The sequence below is a fragment of the Rhinoderma darwinii genome, chromosome 3, assembly GCF_050947455.1.
Source record: "Rhinoderma darwinii isolate aRhiDar2 chromosome 3, aRhiDar2.hap1, whole genome shotgun sequence".
Taxonomy (NCBI): Eukaryota; Metazoa; Chordata; class Amphibia; order Anura; family Rhinodermatidae; genus Rhinoderma; species Rhinoderma darwinii.
In genome coordinates this window covers 153,403,964-153,424,939 of record NC_134689.1, presented here as the reverse complement: position 1 = coordinate 153,424,939, position 20,976 = coordinate 153,403,964, and the positions used below count along the sequence as shown (strand labels likewise).

At 43.3% G+C, this 20,976-nt stretch overlaps 1 protein-coding gene across 2 annotated transcripts in view; it reads right to left on the bottom strand.

The window, feature by feature from the left end:
- Positions 1-9,261: 9,261 nt before the first annotated feature.
- IRAK3 (interleukin 1 receptor associated kinase 3) overlaps positions 9,262-20,976 on the bottom strand; it is a 68,511-nt gene continuing 56,796 nt past the window's right edge. For both annotated transcript variants that reach the window (XM_075856905.1, XM_075856906.1), the window contains 6 exons: positions 18,412-18,526; positions 14,246-14,364; positions 13,592-13,790; positions 12,462-12,524; positions 11,615-11,779; positions 9,262-10,409 (listed from right to left, as the gene is read on the bottom strand). In XM_075856905.1, the coding sequence (XP_075713020.1) occupies positions 9,984-10,409; positions 11,615-11,779; positions 12,462-12,524; positions 13,592-13,790; positions 14,246-14,364; positions 18,412-18,526 (1,087 nt within the window). In that variant the 3' untranslated portion in view covers positions 9,262-9,983. The remainder of the gene's footprint in view (positions 10,410-11,614; positions 11,780-12,461; positions 12,525-13,591; positions 13,791-14,245; positions 14,365-18,411; positions 18,527-20,976) is intronic.

The following is a 20,976-nucleotide window of genomic DNA, read 5'->3' as shown; positions in this document are numbered from 1 at the left end:
CAGGGATGATGGGAGTTATATACATAGATGAAGGCTGCTCCGGCTAAAATCCCCTTATATAACCCCATCATCCCTGTATATAAACCCCATCATCCATTATAGATCAACCATCATCCCGCTACCTCCACGCTATGACGGAGACCCGAGGTCCTGCAGGGGATTTTTGAATCAATGCCTGAGCCACTTCAGACTACATGCCAGGTCCTTCTCTTCGGATGACGTCAGGATCACCTTCATCATCTCTCTCCTTACTGGCAAAGCCCTGGCATGGGATAATCCTCTGTGGGAACATCAGGAACCAGAGACCCATGACTTGCAGTGCTTCTTACAGACCTTCCGCTCGATCTTTGAGGAACCTGGGAGAGTTTCTTCGGCTGCTGCATCCTTGCAGACCCTACACCAGGGAGACCTCTCCGTGGGCAAGTATGCCATTCAGTTCCGTATCCTGGCTGCTGAATTGACCTGGAACAACGAGGCTTTGGTGGCTACATTCTGGCAGGGACTGTCTTCAGGGATTAAGGATGAGCTGGCTGCTTGCGATCTGCCATCTACCCTGGACGATCTTATCCTACTCGCCACCCGGGTTGACATGAAGATCCGGGAGCATTCCCAAGAGGTTCTCCGGGAGAGAGAACTTCCTAGGCTGGATTCTACTTTTCAGCAATCCTCCTCAGTCGTCCCACCAGAGGATCCTATGCAGAGTAACTATGTCAAATTGTCTACACAGGAGAAACAACGCAGACGCACTTCTGGACTTTGTTTGTATTGCGGCCTCGGAGGCCATATTGTGCGTCTGTGTCCCCAGAGGCCAGAGAGACTCCATTGCCTAGGATTGGTTGGAGAGACAACCCTAGATGGAACGGTACCTAATAAAGCATTCGGTTCCAAGTTGACTATTCCTGTGACCCTAGTATCCGGCGAGAGGACGCATCAAGTTTCTGCCTATCTTGACTCTGGATCTGCTGCAAACTTCATCCAGAAAGCGCTAGTGGATCATCTTCAGTTGCCCACAGTTCCCCTAGAGACATCTTGGGCTGTTGTCTCATTTAATAGACTGCCTCTGCCTGAACCCATCGTTTCTAAAACCAAGCTGTTGAAGCTCCAGGTTGGAGTCCTTTATTTTGAACTGATTTCTTTCCTTGTTTTGCCCAAGGCCATCAATCCTGTTCTGCTGGGCCTGCCTTGGCTTCGACTACATGCCCCAGTCCTGGACTGGAATTCTGGAGAGGTTCTCCAATGTGGCTCCAAGTGCCTTGGTCCTTGTCTGTTGCAGATCCATCCTGTCAAGCCTCCTCTACCTCAGTCATTGGTAGCACTGCCTCCCAAGTTTGCTCAATATGCAGATGTTTTCAGCAAAAGGGAGGCTGAGACGCTGCCTCCACATCAGACTTATGACTGCCCCATTGAACTGGTTCCTATTGCCTCTCTCCCCCGTGGTCGAGTATATCCTCTCTCCTTGCCAGAGTCTCTATCCATGTCGGCCTATTTCAAGGAGAATCTGGAAAGGGGTTTCATACAAAAGTATTCCTCCCCGGCAAGGGCTGGATTCTTCTTCGTTAAAAAGAATGATGGATACCTTCGACTCTGCATTGAATACCGTGGTCTCAACCAGATCATGGTCAAGAACAAATACCCGTTGCCACTTATATATGTATATATGAGCTGTTTGATCGCATGCGAGGAGCCAAAAAATTTTCTAAGCTAGACCTATGGGGTGCTTATAATCTAGTCCGGATTCGCCCGGGTGATGAATGGAAGATGGCATTTAACACCCGGGACAGGCACTACGAATACCTAGTGATGCCCATCGGATTGTGTAACGCTCCCACAGTGTTTCAGGAGTTTGTTAATGATATCTTCCGAGATCTCCTCTATGTCTGTGTTGTTGTTTATCTTGATGATATTTTTATTTTCTCCCCAGATCCGACGACTCATCGGAGGAATGTCCATCAAGGTTCTACTATAATTAAGGGAGAATCATTTATACGCCAAGCTGGAGAAGTGCGTTTTTGAGAGGAGTTCTCTGCCCTTGCTGAGCTACATCATCTCGGATCAAGGTCTCAAGATGGATCCTGAGAAAGTGAAAGCTGTCCCGGAGTGGCCACGTCCTCAAGGCTTAAGGGCCATACAGCGGTTCCTGGGATTCGCCAATTTCTACCGGCAGTTTATTCCAAACTTCTCATCTCTGACGGCTCCCATCTCTACCCTTACCAAGAAGGGTGTGAACGCCAAGGTGTGGACTTCAGATGCAGAGTCCGCATTTATTAGCCTCAAGAGAGCCTTCACTTCAGTTTCAATCCTCCATCATCCTGACGTATCTCGGCAGTTCTCACTGGAAGTGGACGCTTCCTCTGTTGGTGCAGGTGCACTTCTGTTCCAGAGGAGATCCAAAGGAAAGGCAGTAGTATGTGGCTACTATTCTAGACTTTTTTCTTCTGCTGAGCGCAATTACTCTATTGGAGGTCGGGAGCTACTGGCCATCAAATTGGCTCTGGAGGAGTGGAGACATCTTTTTTTTGTAAATTCTTTCTTTATTTGCTTTTCCAAACAAGGAACATATCAAGCAAGGGAACAAAAAAGAAAAACGGGGGGAAGGGACAAGGGCACATAGGCCCAAGATATTGCATCAAACAATTTACAAAATCATATATGCGACATTAGAGACAGAGGAGGGGTAAGGACAGGGGAGAGAAAGAGAAAGGAATAGGGGGGGAATGGAGGAGGGGGAGCACATAGGTACATGATGCAGATTACAATTCAAAAACGTCTTAAATTTCAGCTGGCCCTGATGGCCCGATATTCTGGAGAGTCCTGATAGACAATCCAATGGGACCAAGTCTTGGAGAAGCTGCCAGATCTGTTAGTCAACTGAGATGTAAGGTCATGCGCTTAATTTCTTCTATTTTATGAAACCAGAATCTGAGAGAGGGAGGTTCCGCACTTTTCCACAGAACAGGTATACAAGCTCGAGCACTGTTAACTAAATGTCGAAGAATAGACTTTTTGTATATTGGAAAAGAAATGTCGCTGAGATGAAGCAGAAAAAAGGCCGGAGTAAAAGGTATGGTGTGGTCAGAGAAAGAGGAGGTTATTCTCCAGACTTCCTGCTAGAAATGAGACACTGAACAATCCCAGAAGGTATGGAGAAGGGTCCCCTCAGAAGACCCGCAGCGCCAACAAAGAGAAGAGACATTGGGGAACATAACATGAAGTCTAGACGGAACATAGTACCATCGAGATAAAAGTTTACATCCTACTTCTTGGATACGACTAGAAATGACGATCCATGAGTTAAATCATAAATCCTGGTCAATTGGGAGTCAGAAAGAGATAAATTCAAATCCCGCTCCCACGTCCACAAAAGGAGGTGGCGGCTGCGTAGAAGAGGAGCCCAACATGGCATAGATAGCGGAAATGGCATGTCGCACCGGGCCCGTTCCGAGCAAAGGGTTTCCAATGGGGTAACGGAACGGGACAGGGCGGCAGGGGGTGGGAGGGAGACAGGGAAATTATGGAGTTGGTTTGCCTTCCAGAATCCCAAAGGACAAGGGTCCAGAGTGGAAGCGAGAGCTTCCAAGGTCGGCCAAGATTCCCCTGTCAAAAAATGGATGGCCCGATATCATCCAAAAGACGCCCATCTCTGAAAAACAGGGTTCGACAGGCTCGGTGTGAAGGAAGGATGGCTCAATATTGGGAGTAACGGGGAAGGTAGGGGTAGAAGTTGGGACCCAGTAGAGTTTCTGATTATTGTCAAGGTAGTGGAAACGGTAGGGTGAGATGGAGAGGGCAAAGAAGAATTGGGAAGCCAGGGCAATATGTGGAGAGGCGAGGAGCAGAAGTGTGATTCCAATATAACCCAAAGTTTGGTATCAGCATTACGATGCCAATCCACTAGCCTAGTGAGGTGGGTAGACCTATAGTATGCATAGATATCAGGGAATCCAATCCCCCCCTGTCGTTTGGGTCTATAGAGCAATGACTTTGAGATTATGGCTGTTTTATTATTCCACACAAAACTTGGAGAAGAGGGAGGCAAGTGCCCTGAAGAAGGACCGAGGGATATAAATGGGCAGGGCCTGTAGTAGGTAAAGAATCCTAGGGAGAACGTTCATCTTTAGTATTGAGCAGCGACCAAACCACGTAAAGGTACCCATAGACCATCTATCCAGGTCTTTTTTAACAGAGGACAGTAGGCGAGGGAAGTTGGCCTGGTAGAGTTCCGACGTACGCGGGGTGAGGTGAACTCCAAGATATGGTAAGGTAGACGTGGAGCTGTCTGTAGCAAAGAAATATTGAGGGCTTCCGATTTCTGCAAATTGATCTTGTAATTTGATAGGGTCGCGTATCGGGAGAGTTCAGCGAGAAGATTGGAAAGTGAGATTAACGGGTGTGAAAGAAAAAATAAGAGGTCATCGGCATCGGCGGCAATTTTATGGGTATTGTCCCCGACCTGAACTCCTGTAATATCCACATTCTGACTAATGCATCGAAGGAGAGGTTCCAGTGTGAGAATTAAAATAAGAGGGGAGAGGGGGCAGCCCTGACGGGTTCCATTCAGAATACGGAAATAGTCTGAGAGGACTCCGTTAGTATTGACAGCCGCAGAGGACCTTGAGTACAAACTACCAATCCATCGGAGCATATTGTATCCAAGTCCTATATGTTTTAAGGTCTGGGTAAGGAACCCCGAATCCACTCAGTTGAAGGCCTTCTAGGCATCAGTGGAGAGAGGAACAGCTGGGATAGAGGAGGAGGAGAGATAATGTAGGATACTAATAGTGTGGAGACATCTTCTAGAGGGCGCTGCTCACCCCATCCTGATCTTCACCGACCCCAAAAACCTTACCTACCTTCAGTCTGCTCAACAACTGAATCCACATCAAGCCAGGTGGTCGCTGTTCTTCACCCGTTTCCAGTTTGTGCTCCACTACCGTCTCGCGAACAAGAATGTGAGGGCCGATGCCCTGTCCAGATCGTTTGAGACGGAAGACACGGTGGAGTCCCTTCAGACTATCATAGACCCGTCCTGCATCGTCACTGCTAATCCTCTGCAGGTTAGAGACATCCCTCCGGGGAGGACTTTTGTTCGGTTGGCAGACAGTAGAAGAATTCTCCGCTGGGGACACAGTTCTAAACTGGCTGGGCACGCTGGTGTCCGTAAAACCCGAGCCCTGATTGTTCGTCACTTTTGGTGGCCCACGCTACCTAAAGATGTTCTGGACTTTGTCTCTTCTTGCACGGTGTGTGCTTCTAACAAAGTTACTCACTCCAAGCCTGCCGGCCTGCTTCAACCTCTGCCTGTACCCAATGCCCCCTGGCAGCATATTGCGATGGACTTTGTCACAGACCTTCCCCCCTCAGCAGGATGCAACACCGTCTGGGTGGTGGTGGACTGGTTCTCTAAGATGGCACATTTTATCCCGCTGACCAGCCTACCTTCTGCTCCTCGACTGGCGAGTCTCTTCATTCTACACATCTTTCGCTTGCATGGCTTGCCTGTTCACATTGTGTCCGACCGGGGGGTTCAGTTTACTTCAAAGTTCTGGAGAGCCCTCTGTAAACTCCTGGATGTGAGATTGGACTTTTCCTCAGCTTATCACCCCCAGGCCAATTGGCAAGTCAAGAGGATCAACCAGATCATGGAGAATTATCTCCGCCACTTCATCACAGCACGATAACTGGGTACAGCTTCTTCCTTGGGCCGAGTTCTGATACAACAACCACGCAACTGAGTCCACCACTTCCACTCCATTCACATTGTGTTCAGTCAATATCCTAGAGTCCCTCTTCCAGTGTCGACCACATCTCAAGTACCCGCTGCTGACTCTGCATATGGGGACTTTCTGCAAATCTGGCAACAGACCCGGTCCTCTATTTTGCTGGCAGTCGATTGCATGAAGTGAAAAGCAGATACAAGGAGAAGAGAGTCACCCCAGTATCTTGCAAAGTCTGGCTATCCTCTCGGAACATTCGTTTGAATGTGCCTTCATACAAGTTTGCTCCCAGGTTCCTTGGTCCTTTCGAAATTCTGCAACAAATAAACCCTGTCTCCTATAAGCTGCCTCCTGCCCTCAGAATCCCCAACTCCTTTCATGTGTCCCTCCTGAAGCCTGTGGTCCTGAACCACTACAGCAAGACTTCTAGTTCCACAGTTGCTCCCAGCGGTTCTTCTGATGTATTCGAGATGAGGGAGATTCTGGACTGCAAGAGGGTAGGAGGAAGGACTTTCTATTTGGTGGACTGGAGAGGGTTTGGTCCTGAGGAGAGGTCCTGGGAGCCAGAAGAGAACCTCAGTGCCCCTGCTCTTAAAAAAAATTCCTCTCTCGCTCTGGCCCCAAGAAGAGGGGGCGTAAGAGGAGGGATACTGTAGCGTCCATGGCCGCGGGCCATCGGGTTTACTCACCTCCCGACGCCCGCAGCTATGGATCCGTGAGCGCTGGTCCCCATCTCCTTCCTAGGAGACGCCAGCGCTCACTTCCGCTCCGGTCTGCTGTGTCCCGAGGGGCACAAAGGAAATCGTCATCATCATCAACTGCCACGATTTCCTGGTCTATAAGAATGCCCCAGGCCTTCTGATCCTTGCCTGAGCGTTGTTCGTTTTTCCAGTCTGTTATGCAAATGGTCCCTTAGTGTTTCCCATTCCAGTTGTTACCCATGCCTTGTTACCTGTTCCTGTATCCCGTGCTGTTCTTGTTCCTGTGCCTATTAGTGTCAGAGTCGTGTCATCTGCCACGTCCGGAGGAATCCACCATGTCCTGTGTCATCTGCCACGTCTGGAGGAATACGCCATGTCCTGTGTCATCTGCCACATCCGGAGGAACTCACCACATCTGGCGCAACCTGCGGCACCTGTGTCATCCGCCATGTTTGGCGTTACCTGCTGCATCCTTCTCCTTCTGTACCAGACCTGCGGCACATTGTATTGCTGGGGTTTCCTGTTGTTTGGCCAGCTGCCTCCCCGCTACGGCAGCGCGGCCTAGTGGGTCCACAAACCCGCTATGTGACATCAACCATTATCCCTGTATATACCAGCCTGGCATATACAGGGATAATGGCTGGTATGTACAGGGATGATAGGGGTTGTGTACAGAGATAATGGGAGTTATATACATAGATGATGGCTGCTCCGGCTATCATCCCTGTATATAACCCCATCATCCCTGTATATACCCCCCATCATCCATGTATATAGCAACCATCATCCCTGTATATACCAGCCTGGTATATACAGGGATGATGGAGGTTATATACAGGGATTATAGCTGGTATATACAGTCATCATGGTTGATATATACATGGATGATGGGGGTTATATACAGGGATGATGGCTGGTATATACAGGGATCATATACAGCTATCATCCCCATATATAACCCCATCCCTGTATATATCAGCCATCATTCCTGTATATAACCTCCATCATCAATGTATATACCAGCCAGGCTGGTATATACAGGTATGATGGGGGTTCTATACAGGGATGATGGGGGTTATATACAGGGATGATGGGTAGTCCAGCCGTCATCCCTGTATTAAACCCCATCATCCCTTTTTAAAGCAGCCATTATCCCTGTATATTTTCATAACTGGATCCATTGGGGAGTGGTGCTTGCTCACCGTCTCCTCACACGCAGGCTTCTTCTGTTCCTGGTGGGCGGCGTCAGAAGGGTGCTCTAGTAGACATGCCTAGCGTGTGGCACGTCTGCTAGCTCGAATAATAATACAGCATGGCCACGCGCAGTCATAGTGAGAGCGGCGGGAGGAAGGAAGAGAAGGGGCAGGAGTGAAGCGGCTGGAGTGGAGAACCCCACCATCTCAGTGGGTCCGGGGCCACTGCCCCCTCCTGCCCTCCGCTAGCTACGCTACTGAGTAAGGGCTCTGGCTGGGCCACTCAAGAATATGCACAGTGTTGTCCCTAAGCCACTTGTCGGCGGTGTGCTTAGGGTCATTGATTTGTTGGAAGGTGAACCTCCAGCCCAGTCAGGTACAGAGCACTCTGGATCAAGTTTTCAGTAAGAATATCTCTGTACTTTGCTCCATTCAACTCTCCCTCTACCCTGCCCAGTCTCCTTGTCCCAGCCACTGAAAAATACCCCCACAGCATGATGCTGCCACCACCATGCCTCACTGTAGTGATGGTGATGAGAAGTGCCTGGTTTCCGACAGACATGACGCTTAGAATTGAGGCCAAAAAGCTCAACCTTGGTTTCATCAGACCACAGAATCTTGTTTCTCACAGTTTGAGAGCCCTTTAGATGCTTTTTTACTAACTCCAAGTGTCTTTTACTGAGGAGAGGCTTCTTTCTGGCCACTCTGCCATAAAACCCAGATTGGTGGAGTGACGCATTGATGGTTGACCTTCTGGAAGTTTCTCTCATCTGCACATAGGATCTTTGGAGCTCAGCCAGAGTGACCATTGAGTTCTTATCTCTCTTATCAAGGACCTTCTCCCCTAATTACTTAGTTTGGTGGGGCGGCCAACTCTAGGAAGAGACCTGGTTGTTTCAAACTTTTTCCATTTAAGAATTATGGAGGCCACTGTGCTTTTGGGAACTTTCAATGTGGAAACATTTTAGCGTACCCTTCTCCACACAATCCTGTCTCTGAGCTCTACAGGCAGTTCTTTCCTCCTTATTGCTTGTTTTTTGCTCTGATATGCATTGTCAGCTATGTGACCTTATATAGATAGGGGTGTGTCTTTCCAAATCATGTCCAATCAAATGAATTTACCACAGGTGGACCCCAATAAAGGTGTAGAAACATTTCAAAGATCTAGAGAAATGGGAGGCCCCCAGAGCTACATTTCAAGTGTCATTTCAAAGGGTCTGAATACTTATTTCTATGTGAAATTTGAGGTTTTCCTTTTTAATAAATTTGCAAAAATTTCTTAAATTCTATTTTCAATTTGTAATTATGGGGTATTTAGTGCAGAATGATGGGAAAATTCATTTTTATTTATTTATTTTAGCACAAGGTGAAAAAGTGAAAGGGTCTGAAGACACTCCGAATGCACTGTAAAAAATAAAAATAAAAAAAATACACACACACACACACACACACACCATATATGCTATAAGACAGTGCTCAAAGTTGTATATGCTCTTTAAACTTTAGCACCAGCTTTGATGTTTCATGTTGTCCAGTTTGTATATAAAATAGCAGCAATTTTAATACTTTAAATGAATCAATAAGTTATACATGAATGTAATAGAATAGAATATTCATAAAACATGTTAACATAAACATTATTGTCATCTCCTAGAAGACCTTATGGATTATTTTTTACTAGATCAAAATCTCATCTACTCTAACCTGGTAAATATTCTGTACTCAACAGTATACTTTTCATATTTGTTTTTAACTTCCCTCACGCCCAATCTTTACCAGTTACTGCCAATTTGAGTACATAAATCATTGGCTGCATAGGGGGTTTACACGGCACTTCAGTATGCCCTCTTATGTGTCTGCATGCTTCTAGGATGTTGTTCTTATACAGGTAATTTACATATAAATGAAGAACATGTTATACCTTCTATGTCAAAACAATGTTTATAAAGTATATTTAAATATTCAGCCAGGATAGAAAACACTTGTCACCAAGTCTCATGCACAGATATGGCATAGTAAGAGTGCATGCCCAAGTGTTGTGCTAATGGAGCAGGGGATTGGCATATGCATTCATTGTAATCCTGGTAACATGTGGTTAATGTATTAATGCTTATTATACACACATCATTAACACATAACCACATTTAAAATCTATTGTAAATCACCTTCAACTCAGAAGAGCCATGGAAATGTACAGATGATAGAAAGGTTTTAAAGAAAACCACAGAGGGAAAACAGATGGTAGAATGAGATTGATATCCCTTGTTAATCTCATCATATTTGTCATATAAATGTGTTCGTATTAATGGCAGCAATGCATTTGTCTCTTAGGCTATGTGAGGTGAACAGAGCGCTTAACCTTCATTTTTCATCATTTATTTTGCATGGCCAAAGCCATTTGTCAGACATTCTTCACAGTATGATGTGCTGTCCGGTCCTGGTGAACAGCTACACTCCACCGGCCTGCTTGTATAAGATAGGTCACTCATTTGCAGCTTATGATCATTTTGTGATGTATTCCTGCTCTGTATTGGTGTGCATATAACATTTTCTGCACTTCTACATTTTCTGGAGGCTCCTAAATATGTCACTTCAGACTGGCTGCATTCACAGGGAGTTATGGTGTCTCGTTTTCTTTCAAACAAACCGAAATAACTGTCCAGGTTTTCATCGCTTTCAACGGGAACATTGGAATGGCTCCAGGGCAGTGGACAAAGACAAGGTGGAACAGACATAAGCGACTTAGGCTGATCTTCAGTGTATGTGTCAGCAGTCTTACAGCTTTCAATTACTTCTAGAACCTGCAGGAACATTTACAGTCAGTTTTATTGTTTCATTGAACAGCATTACGGATGCTGCCAAGTTTATCTCGACTCTGATAACTTGCTGCAGCGTTATATCACACAACCAGAGCCATTGAAAAAGTCAAGTTAAAGTTTCTTGACACTGTATTTAATGAGTTAAAAGTCAAGATAAAGATGGCTACATTTATATATTTTATATCCTTGAATTTCCACATTATCTGACTTTATAACTTCTACTGAACTATGTTCCCTTATTTTCCACCATATTATTAAAGTGGTTGTCCCATCAAGACAACCAGTTTTTATAATGAAGTTGGCCCAGTTATCAGCTAATCACTGCCGGTCCGGCTTCTGAACCGGCAATCAGCTGACTTTGCCAGGAGTTGCGGATGGCCATACATTTCCCAAAATGAAATATTATATGCTGGTAATTCAAATAAGTGGCTAATTATGTAATAAGTGGCCATGTCGAGTCTACACGTGCAGAAGATTCTCTATTTTATCAGCTCTGGCTAAATTGATAGACTGATGCGGGGGGAGCCCTATCAATGAATCCATATGCCCTGGATAGGGGTTGTCTCATTTACACAACCTCTTTAATGTTATGTTTTCACTATAGCAGGAGGCCATAGCACATACATTTAAAGCCACTTTATATTACCTTATATTACTGAAACAATATTTTGTTCTAACCAGGAGCAATATGGGTAATACAGGAGCATTTACAGTGCTTGCATTCTGATAATGGATGAAGCAGTCGATCTTCCGTAATGGTTATCAGTACATCGCAAAACAGCCCTTCTCCACTCTTCATTCACATAATACAAATGCTGTAAATGGAGTGTGTACTGCTCTTCCAAGAGCTCAAAAAGGCAAATCAATACCGTTATTCCAATCAAAAAAAGAAAAACTGGCCTAGCCCATAATAAATAATAAAGGAAACATGCAGCAACATTAATAATGTAGATATGTTCCACTGGAAAATCTATTCACCAAATGTGGTGTTTTGGTTTGTAGTCTTGATCTAGCAATATTATTCTAGGAGTAAGATAGAGGTTCCTGTCACACTGTTGTAAAATTATGTTGTCGAGGAGACTTCTATAGAAAAAAGACTAATTATTCAACTGCATACCCCACATGATGTATTGCCCAAATATTAACACAGGGGGTTATTATAAATATAATAATAAATGAATCCTCACCATTTCCATTGTGGGTCTCTGCTTGGCACGCAGTGAGGTAGATTCAATAGATATGTCCAGAAGTTTGTGTGCAACAACAAAGGGACAGTTTTTAGCTTTCACATCCACAAACTGGAGAAGAGATTCAACCCCACTTTTATCCACTTGATTCCTAAACACGTCTCTCTATTCATTGAACATAAAAAATTATAGTTTAGATTTAAGACTTGAAATGAGAAGTAAATACACAAATTATAAGAGGGACAGATAGACACATAGCTGATCAGAACATAGAAAATGTTAAAAAAAACAAAAACGTTTAGACAGTAAAATTTCAATAATTCATCTATATGTGTAGTCTCCACGGCGAAGTCTACATTACTCCTATGAGCCTAAGATGGTAGCATGCTGGCATCCCTGTCTGGACATCTGCCATGATGTGCCTAGGCTGCCCGTTACCTCCTGCTTTAGAATAGCCATTAGCATGCTATCAGGTCATTTTCATCATAAACCATAATACAAAAAAAATAATCGCATGATGGATTATCAGGATTTCTGGAGGTGTAAAACATATGAGACGTACAACTCAAGCTCAACCTCAGGAAAGAAGGAAGGAAACTGACAAGAGCTTTAGGCAAATTCTTGGCTCACAAATTTGGTTATCACTTTTCAAGAATGTTTAGCAAACAAATCAAGCAAATTGTCCTTAGACTTCCAGCAAAAACGATTCCAATACTGAACAATATGGACCTGAACAGATAAATCCTGTAAATTCTTTATAGGCTGAGCTTATAAACAGGGGTTACACAGTTTATCTTGTTTATATGTTCCATATATGTAATACTAACACTAACATAATAAAACTTACCAGATATGTACTTTTTGATTCGTTTAGCACAGCTTGACATCCACTTAGGACTTCCATTATTACCTTCAGAATAAAGTAAGTAAAGTTGTATTAGTCTACTAGTATTAATACAAATTCCTAAATCATAATTTGAACCCAGGTTAACTAGTTTTTGTCATACGTTAATGATTACAGTGAGTAAATTGCATTTAGGAATTTTAGAAATAGTGTAAAATTATTAGAATCCCTATTCATTTTAGCTCTACAAATTGTAAATCTGTCAGTAAGCATTCATCTTTTGTTAAGCTTACATAATTATAGAAAATTCCAAGCAGCGCTAAAAGTTTCTCATGGATTTACATGGTTTCTTTGCACAGAAATACACAAGACATTAAAGGGACACTAACTTTCAAACTATTTATGCTCATCTAATAGTATACCTGATATAGATCAACTTTGTAATTTACTTACTGTTAAATTTTAGTTGTTATATTCATGGAAATTCTGTGTGAATTTACTACCACTAGGTGTTTCCCTGGTTATAGAGCAGAATTGACAGACTGCAGAAGGTGGGGAGGGGTCTCATCACTGCCTGCCTAAACAAGTCCATGGAGAGGGGAGGGGGAGCAGGAGGAGGGAGCAGAGAGAGAGAGAGAGAGTGTGTGTCATTAACAGACAAGCTGCCTATAAGTCTATGAAGAGAGGATGGGGTAGCAGGAGGAGAAAGCAAGAGTAGAGAAAGACACAAAGACCTGCTGCAGCTGCTGGTAAGATTTCTGTCTCACTCCTGTGCTGGATTCTCAGTTACACTGCTCATTACTGCTGTAAAACGTCATCCATATGCTGCTGCAGCTTCTATATACGAGATAGTTAAAGATAGGAAAGCAGGAATGTCCTCTTCTATGTGTGCAGTTTATAGAAGGCATGATAGCCATTAGGCTCTGCCCACTAGCTCATATAATGGCCAGAAATAGTGTTATTCCTCATGTATACACATATGACAGCTTATTCTGACAGGTCATCTGAAAGATTAGGTACGCTTTAACATTTTAATAAAGGTGAAATCCTCATTTAAGCACAAAATGCTTCTTCATATAAGTTGTTTTGCATAGTAAACTATCATTAAATGAAGGTGGTTTTTACACACTCACAACTCCATAGCTGTACACATCAGTTTTTGGTGACAGATCTCCTCTCCTAATGTACTCCTCTGGCAAGTATCCCAGGAACTGTAGTGTGGAATGATCCATCTTTATGGTGTAAGTGTGATTTATCAGGTAAGATCTCAAATGGACCATGGCAAAGTCTGAGAGCTTTGGTTGGAAATGCTGATCGAGCAATATATTTTTGCTGGAAAATAGGAAGAATTAACTAGTAACTCTAATATATAGAACCTATTCATTTTAGTTATAAGTTCCAGTCCACTCTAATGTAAAGATAAAGAAAACAAATGAAGCTAAGCCTACTTAATGCATGACATGACAAGTGAGCAAAGACTTACTACAGCAATATGTCTTTGTATCGCTGGTGCTACATGGAGTCTTGTGCCCCACAACTACAAATACAGAGTTCTGAACAAGTCAAGTGACATAATGTGATTTTGTCTGATTTGAGTCTTGCAACTGTCTTTCAGCAACTGTAAATTTCTTCAATCATATTTCATTGAGACTAAGATGCAGTCAGTGGAGCAGAATATCTCTTTGCAATAGCCTACAACGACATTGTGTAACATTCATATTCAGACAGATGTGATGGAATGTGATATAAGGATGTGATGTTTAATTAAATAATGTACTTTGGATTACCTGGTTATATTTCCACATATGACTGGACAAGCGTTCATTGTATGTAGATAGTTAATGGCATTGGCTACACCAAGCAAAATATTGTAACGTATTTGCCAAGGTAGTGTAGGATTGCTGTCCTAACAAAACAAAAAAATAAATAAAATGTTAAGACAAAACATCTACAGACAAAATACTATTCTCAAGCCAATCATACACATTAGATAGCTATCTCTCCCCATGTTTATTTAAATGGGGAGACAGTAATAGGCCATTGCCATTCAACTCTGGCAGCGCCTCATCTCCCGGGAGAACAAAGGGTCGGACATGTAAAAATCCATGCGTGACCCTTCTTTTTCCTGACAGATGAAGTCGGGGAACTGTAGGGTGGCCGCCAAACACATTAGATTAGAATAGCCGATCTAATCTGAATCAGCAGGTTCGGTCACTTTAATGTTATGTGTATGGCCAGCTATAGAAATCTTTTTAAACTCTCTATTTAAATTTTCAGAATAATAAACAAGGAAGTTTGGGCGATGGATACCCCTCAATAGGTTAAGGAATGTGTTTGCCACATCAGTGGATAATCTGGGGCCCATGTCAGGCGGAAAGGACCAGTTAATAGTAATGCTTCCGATTTCTCTATATTCATTTTATACCTAATGATCTCTCCTTTGGGCCAAAGGTAGCCTGAGGTCTAGATATAAAACCACTCCCAAGTGGGAAGGCGTCGAATTAGCGGATCTAGGGCTAAGGCTTCATGCCCACTTCAGTCTTTTCCTTCAGGGTGCTAGCCGTTTTTCAGACAGCTAGCACTCTGACCCATTCCTTTCAATGGGGCCATGCACACTTTAGTTTATTTGACAGTCCGCTTGCTCCGTTCCGACAAAAGTAGAGCATGTCCTACTTTGGTCCGAGATTCCGTGACCATGAGGCCCATGCAAGTCATGTGTGCCGTCCATGTGTGACGGAGCCGTTGCCTAGCAACGGCCGAGTGGGCAGAGGTACACAGACAGATACTGCACTGCACTAATCGGCAGCCCCTTCTCTTTGTCAGCACTGATAGAGAGACGGGGCTGCTGATCAGTGCTGGAACACTGCGATATTAAGAAAAATGAGTTCATAAGTACCCCGGCCGTTGCCTTGGTGATGCGTCCCTCTTCTGACATTTAGTCCGACCTCCCTGGATGACACGGCAGTCCATGTGACCGCTGCAGCCTGTGATTGGCTGCAGAGGTCACATGGTCTGAAACATCATCTCAGGAGGCCGGACTTGAGGAAGAAGCAGGCAAGCAGGGAGTTCTGGGTAAGTAGTAACTTTTTTTTGTTGCAGGTTTTTTTTAATGAACCATTAATATATATTGTGAGCGCCGCGCACTGTCCAGTGGTAGTCTCTGTCCAGGGTGCTGAAAGAGTTAAGGGGCTTCACTGATCGGTAGTAAATCTTTCAGCACCCTGGACAGTGAGTACCGCTGGACAAGGAATAGTATGTGCTGCACTCACAATATCATGTACATAGTGTGAACGGGTTACAGTTTCCTCTCGGAAACGGAATCACGGAAGTGTACACGGAGTACACATGGGAAGCAGACTGTTTCAATCACGGACACACAGATCCGTGAAAAATGGCAGTGAAAACGGTGATGGAAGTGTGCATGAGGCCTTAATGAAACAGCAAAGAAGAGGAAGGGCATCCCTCTCACATGCCCATCACAACTATAACAGTGAGGGGTTCAGGGAATTAATGGAGATGGAAGTGTGGGTGTGGAGTGATGAGAGAAGCCGAAGAAAGCTGTCCCCAAAGTTTCAGTATCGTAATGATGTACTTAAGAATTGTCATGAGATCAAATCAAACGCCTTTTCGGCATTAAGGCTGAGCAACATGGCGGTGGGGAATTTCATGTGGTGAGCCCACTCAGTCGCATCTCTAGCCTGACAGTAGAGTCTTGGAGGCGATTTGAGAAAATTGGTGGTTTTTTTTTCATCTACATTAAGCAAGGATATTGGCTGATTAGAAGCAACCAACGTGGAATCCCTTTCCAGTTTTAGGAGGACTGGCATCGGTGGGGAAACTTTAGTCATTAATACAATTACAGTAATACATTTTAAAGAGGCTCTGTCACCAGATTTTGCAACCCCTATCTCCTATTGCAGCAGATCGGCGCTGCAATGTAGATAAGAGTAACGTTTTGTTTTTTTAAAAACGAGCATTTTTGGCCAAGTTATGACCATTTTTATATTTATGCAAATGAGGCTTTCTTAAGTACAACTGGGCGTGTTTAAAGTTATGTACAAGTGGGCGTGTATTGTGTGTGTACATCTGGGCATTTTTACTTCTTTTACTAGCTGGGCGTTGTGAATAGAAGTGTATGATGCTGACGAATCAGCATCATCCACTTCTCTTCGTTACCACCCAGCTTCTGGCAGTGCACAGACACACAGCGTGTTCTCGAGATATCACGCTGTGACGTCACTTCCTGACCCAGGTCCTGCATCGTGTCGGATGAGCAAAATCTGGTGACAGAGCCTCTTTAAATTAAATTATCGTAAGGTTCACACTTGCATTTTTTTGCACTATGTTTTTGACAACAGTTTGTTCCGTTTTTCAATACATCTTCCAATAAACTCCATTAAAGTGATAAAGAAAAAAACAACAACAGGTGACTGCAGTCCTGTGAAATATTAACCCGTTAGTGACCGGCCCATCGTGTTTCTACGTCGGTCACTAACGGGCCTTATTCCGATGCCATAGACTTTTTACGTCGCGGCATCGGAATAAGTAAACAGAGCAGGGAGCTGTCAAATCTCCCTGCTCTCAGCTGCCAGAGGCAGCTGAGGGCTAGGAGCGTCCCTGCTCTGCCGTGTGAAATCGATATTAGTATTGATCTCACACGTTTAACCCCTCAGATGCGGTGCTCAATAGCGAGCACCGCATCTGAGTGGTTTTGGAGAGAGGGGGGGAGCTCCCCCTCTCTCCCACCGACACCCGGCGATACGATCGCCGAGTGTCTGTGTCTCTAACGGCAGCCGGGGGTCTAATAAAGGCCCCCAGGTCTGCCTGGAGTGAATGCCTGCTAGATCATGCCGCAGGCATGACCTAGCAGATGCCTGTCCGTGTTAAACGGACAGGCAGTAATACACTGCAATACAAAAGTAATGCAGTGTATTATAAATGCGATCGCAGAATCGCATATTATAGTCCCCTAGTAAAAAAGTGAAAAAAAAGTTTAATAAAGTTAATTTAAAAAAAAATGTGAAAAAAAATGAAAAACCCAGCTTTTCCCCTTACAAAATGCTTTACTATTAAAAAAATAAAATAAAGTTAAAAAGTTACACATATTTGGTATCGCCGCGTCCGTAACGACCCCCACTATAAATCTATTACATTATTTAACCCGCACGGTGAATGCCGTAAAAAAAATTAATAAGAAACTATGGAAAAATTGCTGTTTTCTGTGAATACTGACTTTAAAAAAATTTGATAAAAAGTGATCAAAAAGTCGCATCTACTCCAAAACCGTACCAATAAAAACTAAAAGTCGTCCCGCAAAAAAAAAGCCCTCATACAACCGCATCAGCGAAAAAATAAAAACGTTACGGCTCAAATATGGAGACACAAAAACAAATAATTTTGAAAAAAAAGCGTTTTTACTGTGTAAAAGTAGTAAAACATACAGAAACTATACAAATTTGGTATCGTTGCAATCGTAACAACCCGCTGAATAAAGTTATTGTGTTATTTATACCACACGGTAAACGGCGTAGATTTAGGACGCAAAAAAGCGTCGCGAAATTTCCGATTTTTTTCTATTCCCCCCCAAAAAAAAGTTAATAAAAGTTAATCAATAAATAATATGTACCTAAATATGGTGCTATTAAAAAATACAACTTGTCCCGCAAAAAACAAGACCTTATACAGCTATGTTGATGCAAAAATAAAAAGGTTACAGCTCTTGGAATGCGACAATTGAAAAACTTAAAAAATAGCTTGGTCATTAAGGTCCAAAATAGGCTGGTCATTAAGGGGTTAAGTCTCACACTACATTGACACGGTCTATTATGGATAGTTAGTTCTTATATAATGGAGGCCACGACACTGATGTGAATGCTGATGAAGGGAATAATTTACAACTAACAACAATATTGATCAAATAAATAAAAACGTTTAAAAAAAAAATACAACTCACAGCACAGTGTAGTTTGTGAAAGAGAGATCCATTGATCATATTTGGGTACACCAAACACGTTACTCCTCCCATTGTGATACATCCAACCAATTTTACTATATTCACGTGTTGAAATCTAACAACAAAACAAATACATTGTTTACAATTACATTTTAATGCTATGACTGAAGTTCCGAGAGGTCCGTAATAATGTCGTACAGCAGAGTAGGGCTGAATGTTATTGAACATTGACAGATGTACAATAGAAACTGATATCAGAAAAAAAACGGTATTTTGTCATACTCGCAAGAAACAGGATCAAAGGCACATCTCATTATAAGAAACAGAGAAGAATTTTCAATCAGTGGATGAAAATTGATGAGTGTTGTGCTGATTTGAACTTTGGTTTTGTAAAGATCTCCTAAGTTGAATCTTAAGTTGGGTGTTTCTCACATTGAGAGGTGTTTCTTTTGTTCCTTGTGAGTATAACAAATAGTATTTTATCCAGGTAGCAGTGTTACACTGCGCCATTTCTCCTTTTCTCCACCATAGTTTCATTTGGATTGACACATTTTCTGCCCCAGCCCTAAAGATAACCATTTAAGGATCTGGCATACAGTCCCCTTAAAGAGGACCTGTCACCTCTCCTGACTTGTCATTTTAATAAATAATCTTTTCTTTGAACTCCTCTGCTATTCCTCATAGAAATATATGAATAAATTGACAGCTGGGTGTTACCAGTCGGAGGTGTGTCCTTACACAGACTGCCATTGTCCAATCAGGGCTGACAGTGAGAATTTGTAGGCACACCCCCATTTGACAAGGGGAATCGTAACACCCAGTTGTCTGTGAAGTTGTCAACATTTTCTTTGTAGTATCTTTGTAAAAAATAAATATTATTACTATTTGCTGACAGATCATATTTATTTCTATGGAACTCAAACTAATGCCAAAGTTCATGTTTGCATTAGTCTTCATCACTTCTGTCAGTCATTTATTTTTATAGGATATGTCTTGCTCAACTCTTTTTTACTTTGCGATCAATGGACAGATAAAAAAAAACAACTGGAAACCTAGTTTTTACATGCTATTTTTAGTTGCAGGGAAGTTTTTAATTTAGCATAAAAAATCACAAAAACCTCCCCATTAATTTCAATCGGAGGCAGAGGTGTTGTTTTCCAGGTAGGCTTTTGTCCGCTCGCAGAAAAAAAAAAAGCGACATGCTCTTTCTTCAAGCAGTTTCCGCTTCTGACATACCATTGAAATCAATAAGGGCCAGTTCACACAGAGTTTTTTGACAAGCTTTTTGATGCGGAAACCGTGCCACAAAACTCGCCAAAATACAGCCAAAAATGTCTCCCATTGATTTCAATGGGAGGTGGAGGCGTTTTTTTCCCGCGAGCGGAAAAACCAGCTTGCGGGAAAAAGAGGGGACATGCCCTATCTTCGGACGTTTACGCCTCTGACCTCCCATTGACCTCAATGGGAGGCAGAGAAAGTGTATTTTGTGGCGTTTTATGCCCGCAGCGCTCAACGGTGCAAAAATCGACGTGCATGCAGAGGAAAATCTGCCTCAAAATTCAAAACGGAATTTTGAGGCATATTTTCCTCCTGCAAAAAACTCTGTGTGAACCCAGCCTAAGGCCTTATTTACACAAACGTGTGTGTTTTGCACGCGCAAAAAACGCTGCGTTTTTTGTGCGTTGCAGTTCCGTGTGTCATGAGTGTTTGGTGCGTGGCTGCGTGATTTTCGCGCATATGTCATCCTCGGTTTTGAGGTTTAGAAAATGAAATGAAGGAGGTGGTTTTATTTTTACCTTCATTTCGTAAACAAATGTTGCGCGAATCACGCACAGCCCACGGAAGTGCGTCCGTGTGCTGCGTGGGATTTTCACGCACCCATTGACTTCAATGGGTGCGTGATTGCGCAAAAAACGCACAAGTATAGGACATGCTGTGAGTTTCATGCAGCGGATACACGCTGCGTGAAAAGCACGGGATGTGTGAATGGCCCCATTGACTTACATAAGTCAGTGCGAAACCCATTCGTGTAAATAAGGCCTGTTACTCTATGGGGCCGTGCAGACTGTCCGTAAGTTTCACGCAGCGTGTCCGCTGCATAAACCTCACGAGATGTCCGTTATTTGTGCGTTGTTTGCGCATCACACACCGATTGAAGTCAATGGGTGCGTGAAAATCCCGCGCAGCACACAGAAGCACTTCCGTGTGACGTGCGTGATTCGCGCAACAGCAGTAAAAAGTATGAATGAAAACAGAAAAGCACCACGTACTTTTCTGTTTACAAACATACAAACAGAGTGTCATAATGATGACACTCACGCAGCCATGACGAAAATCACGCAGCCACGCATCATATGCAGCTGATACACGGAGCTGTTAAGTACCTTTTGCGCGTGCAAAACGCCGCGTTTTTTTTGCAAGCGCAAAAGGCACTCGCTCGTGTAAATCCGGCCTCAGAGGCAGAAAAAAAAACGCGGCGCTTGTTTAGTGTTTTTTACAGTATTTTTTTACCACTTTTTTTGCATTAGATTCAAAGGCTGCGGGGAAAAAAACGCTGCAAAAAAT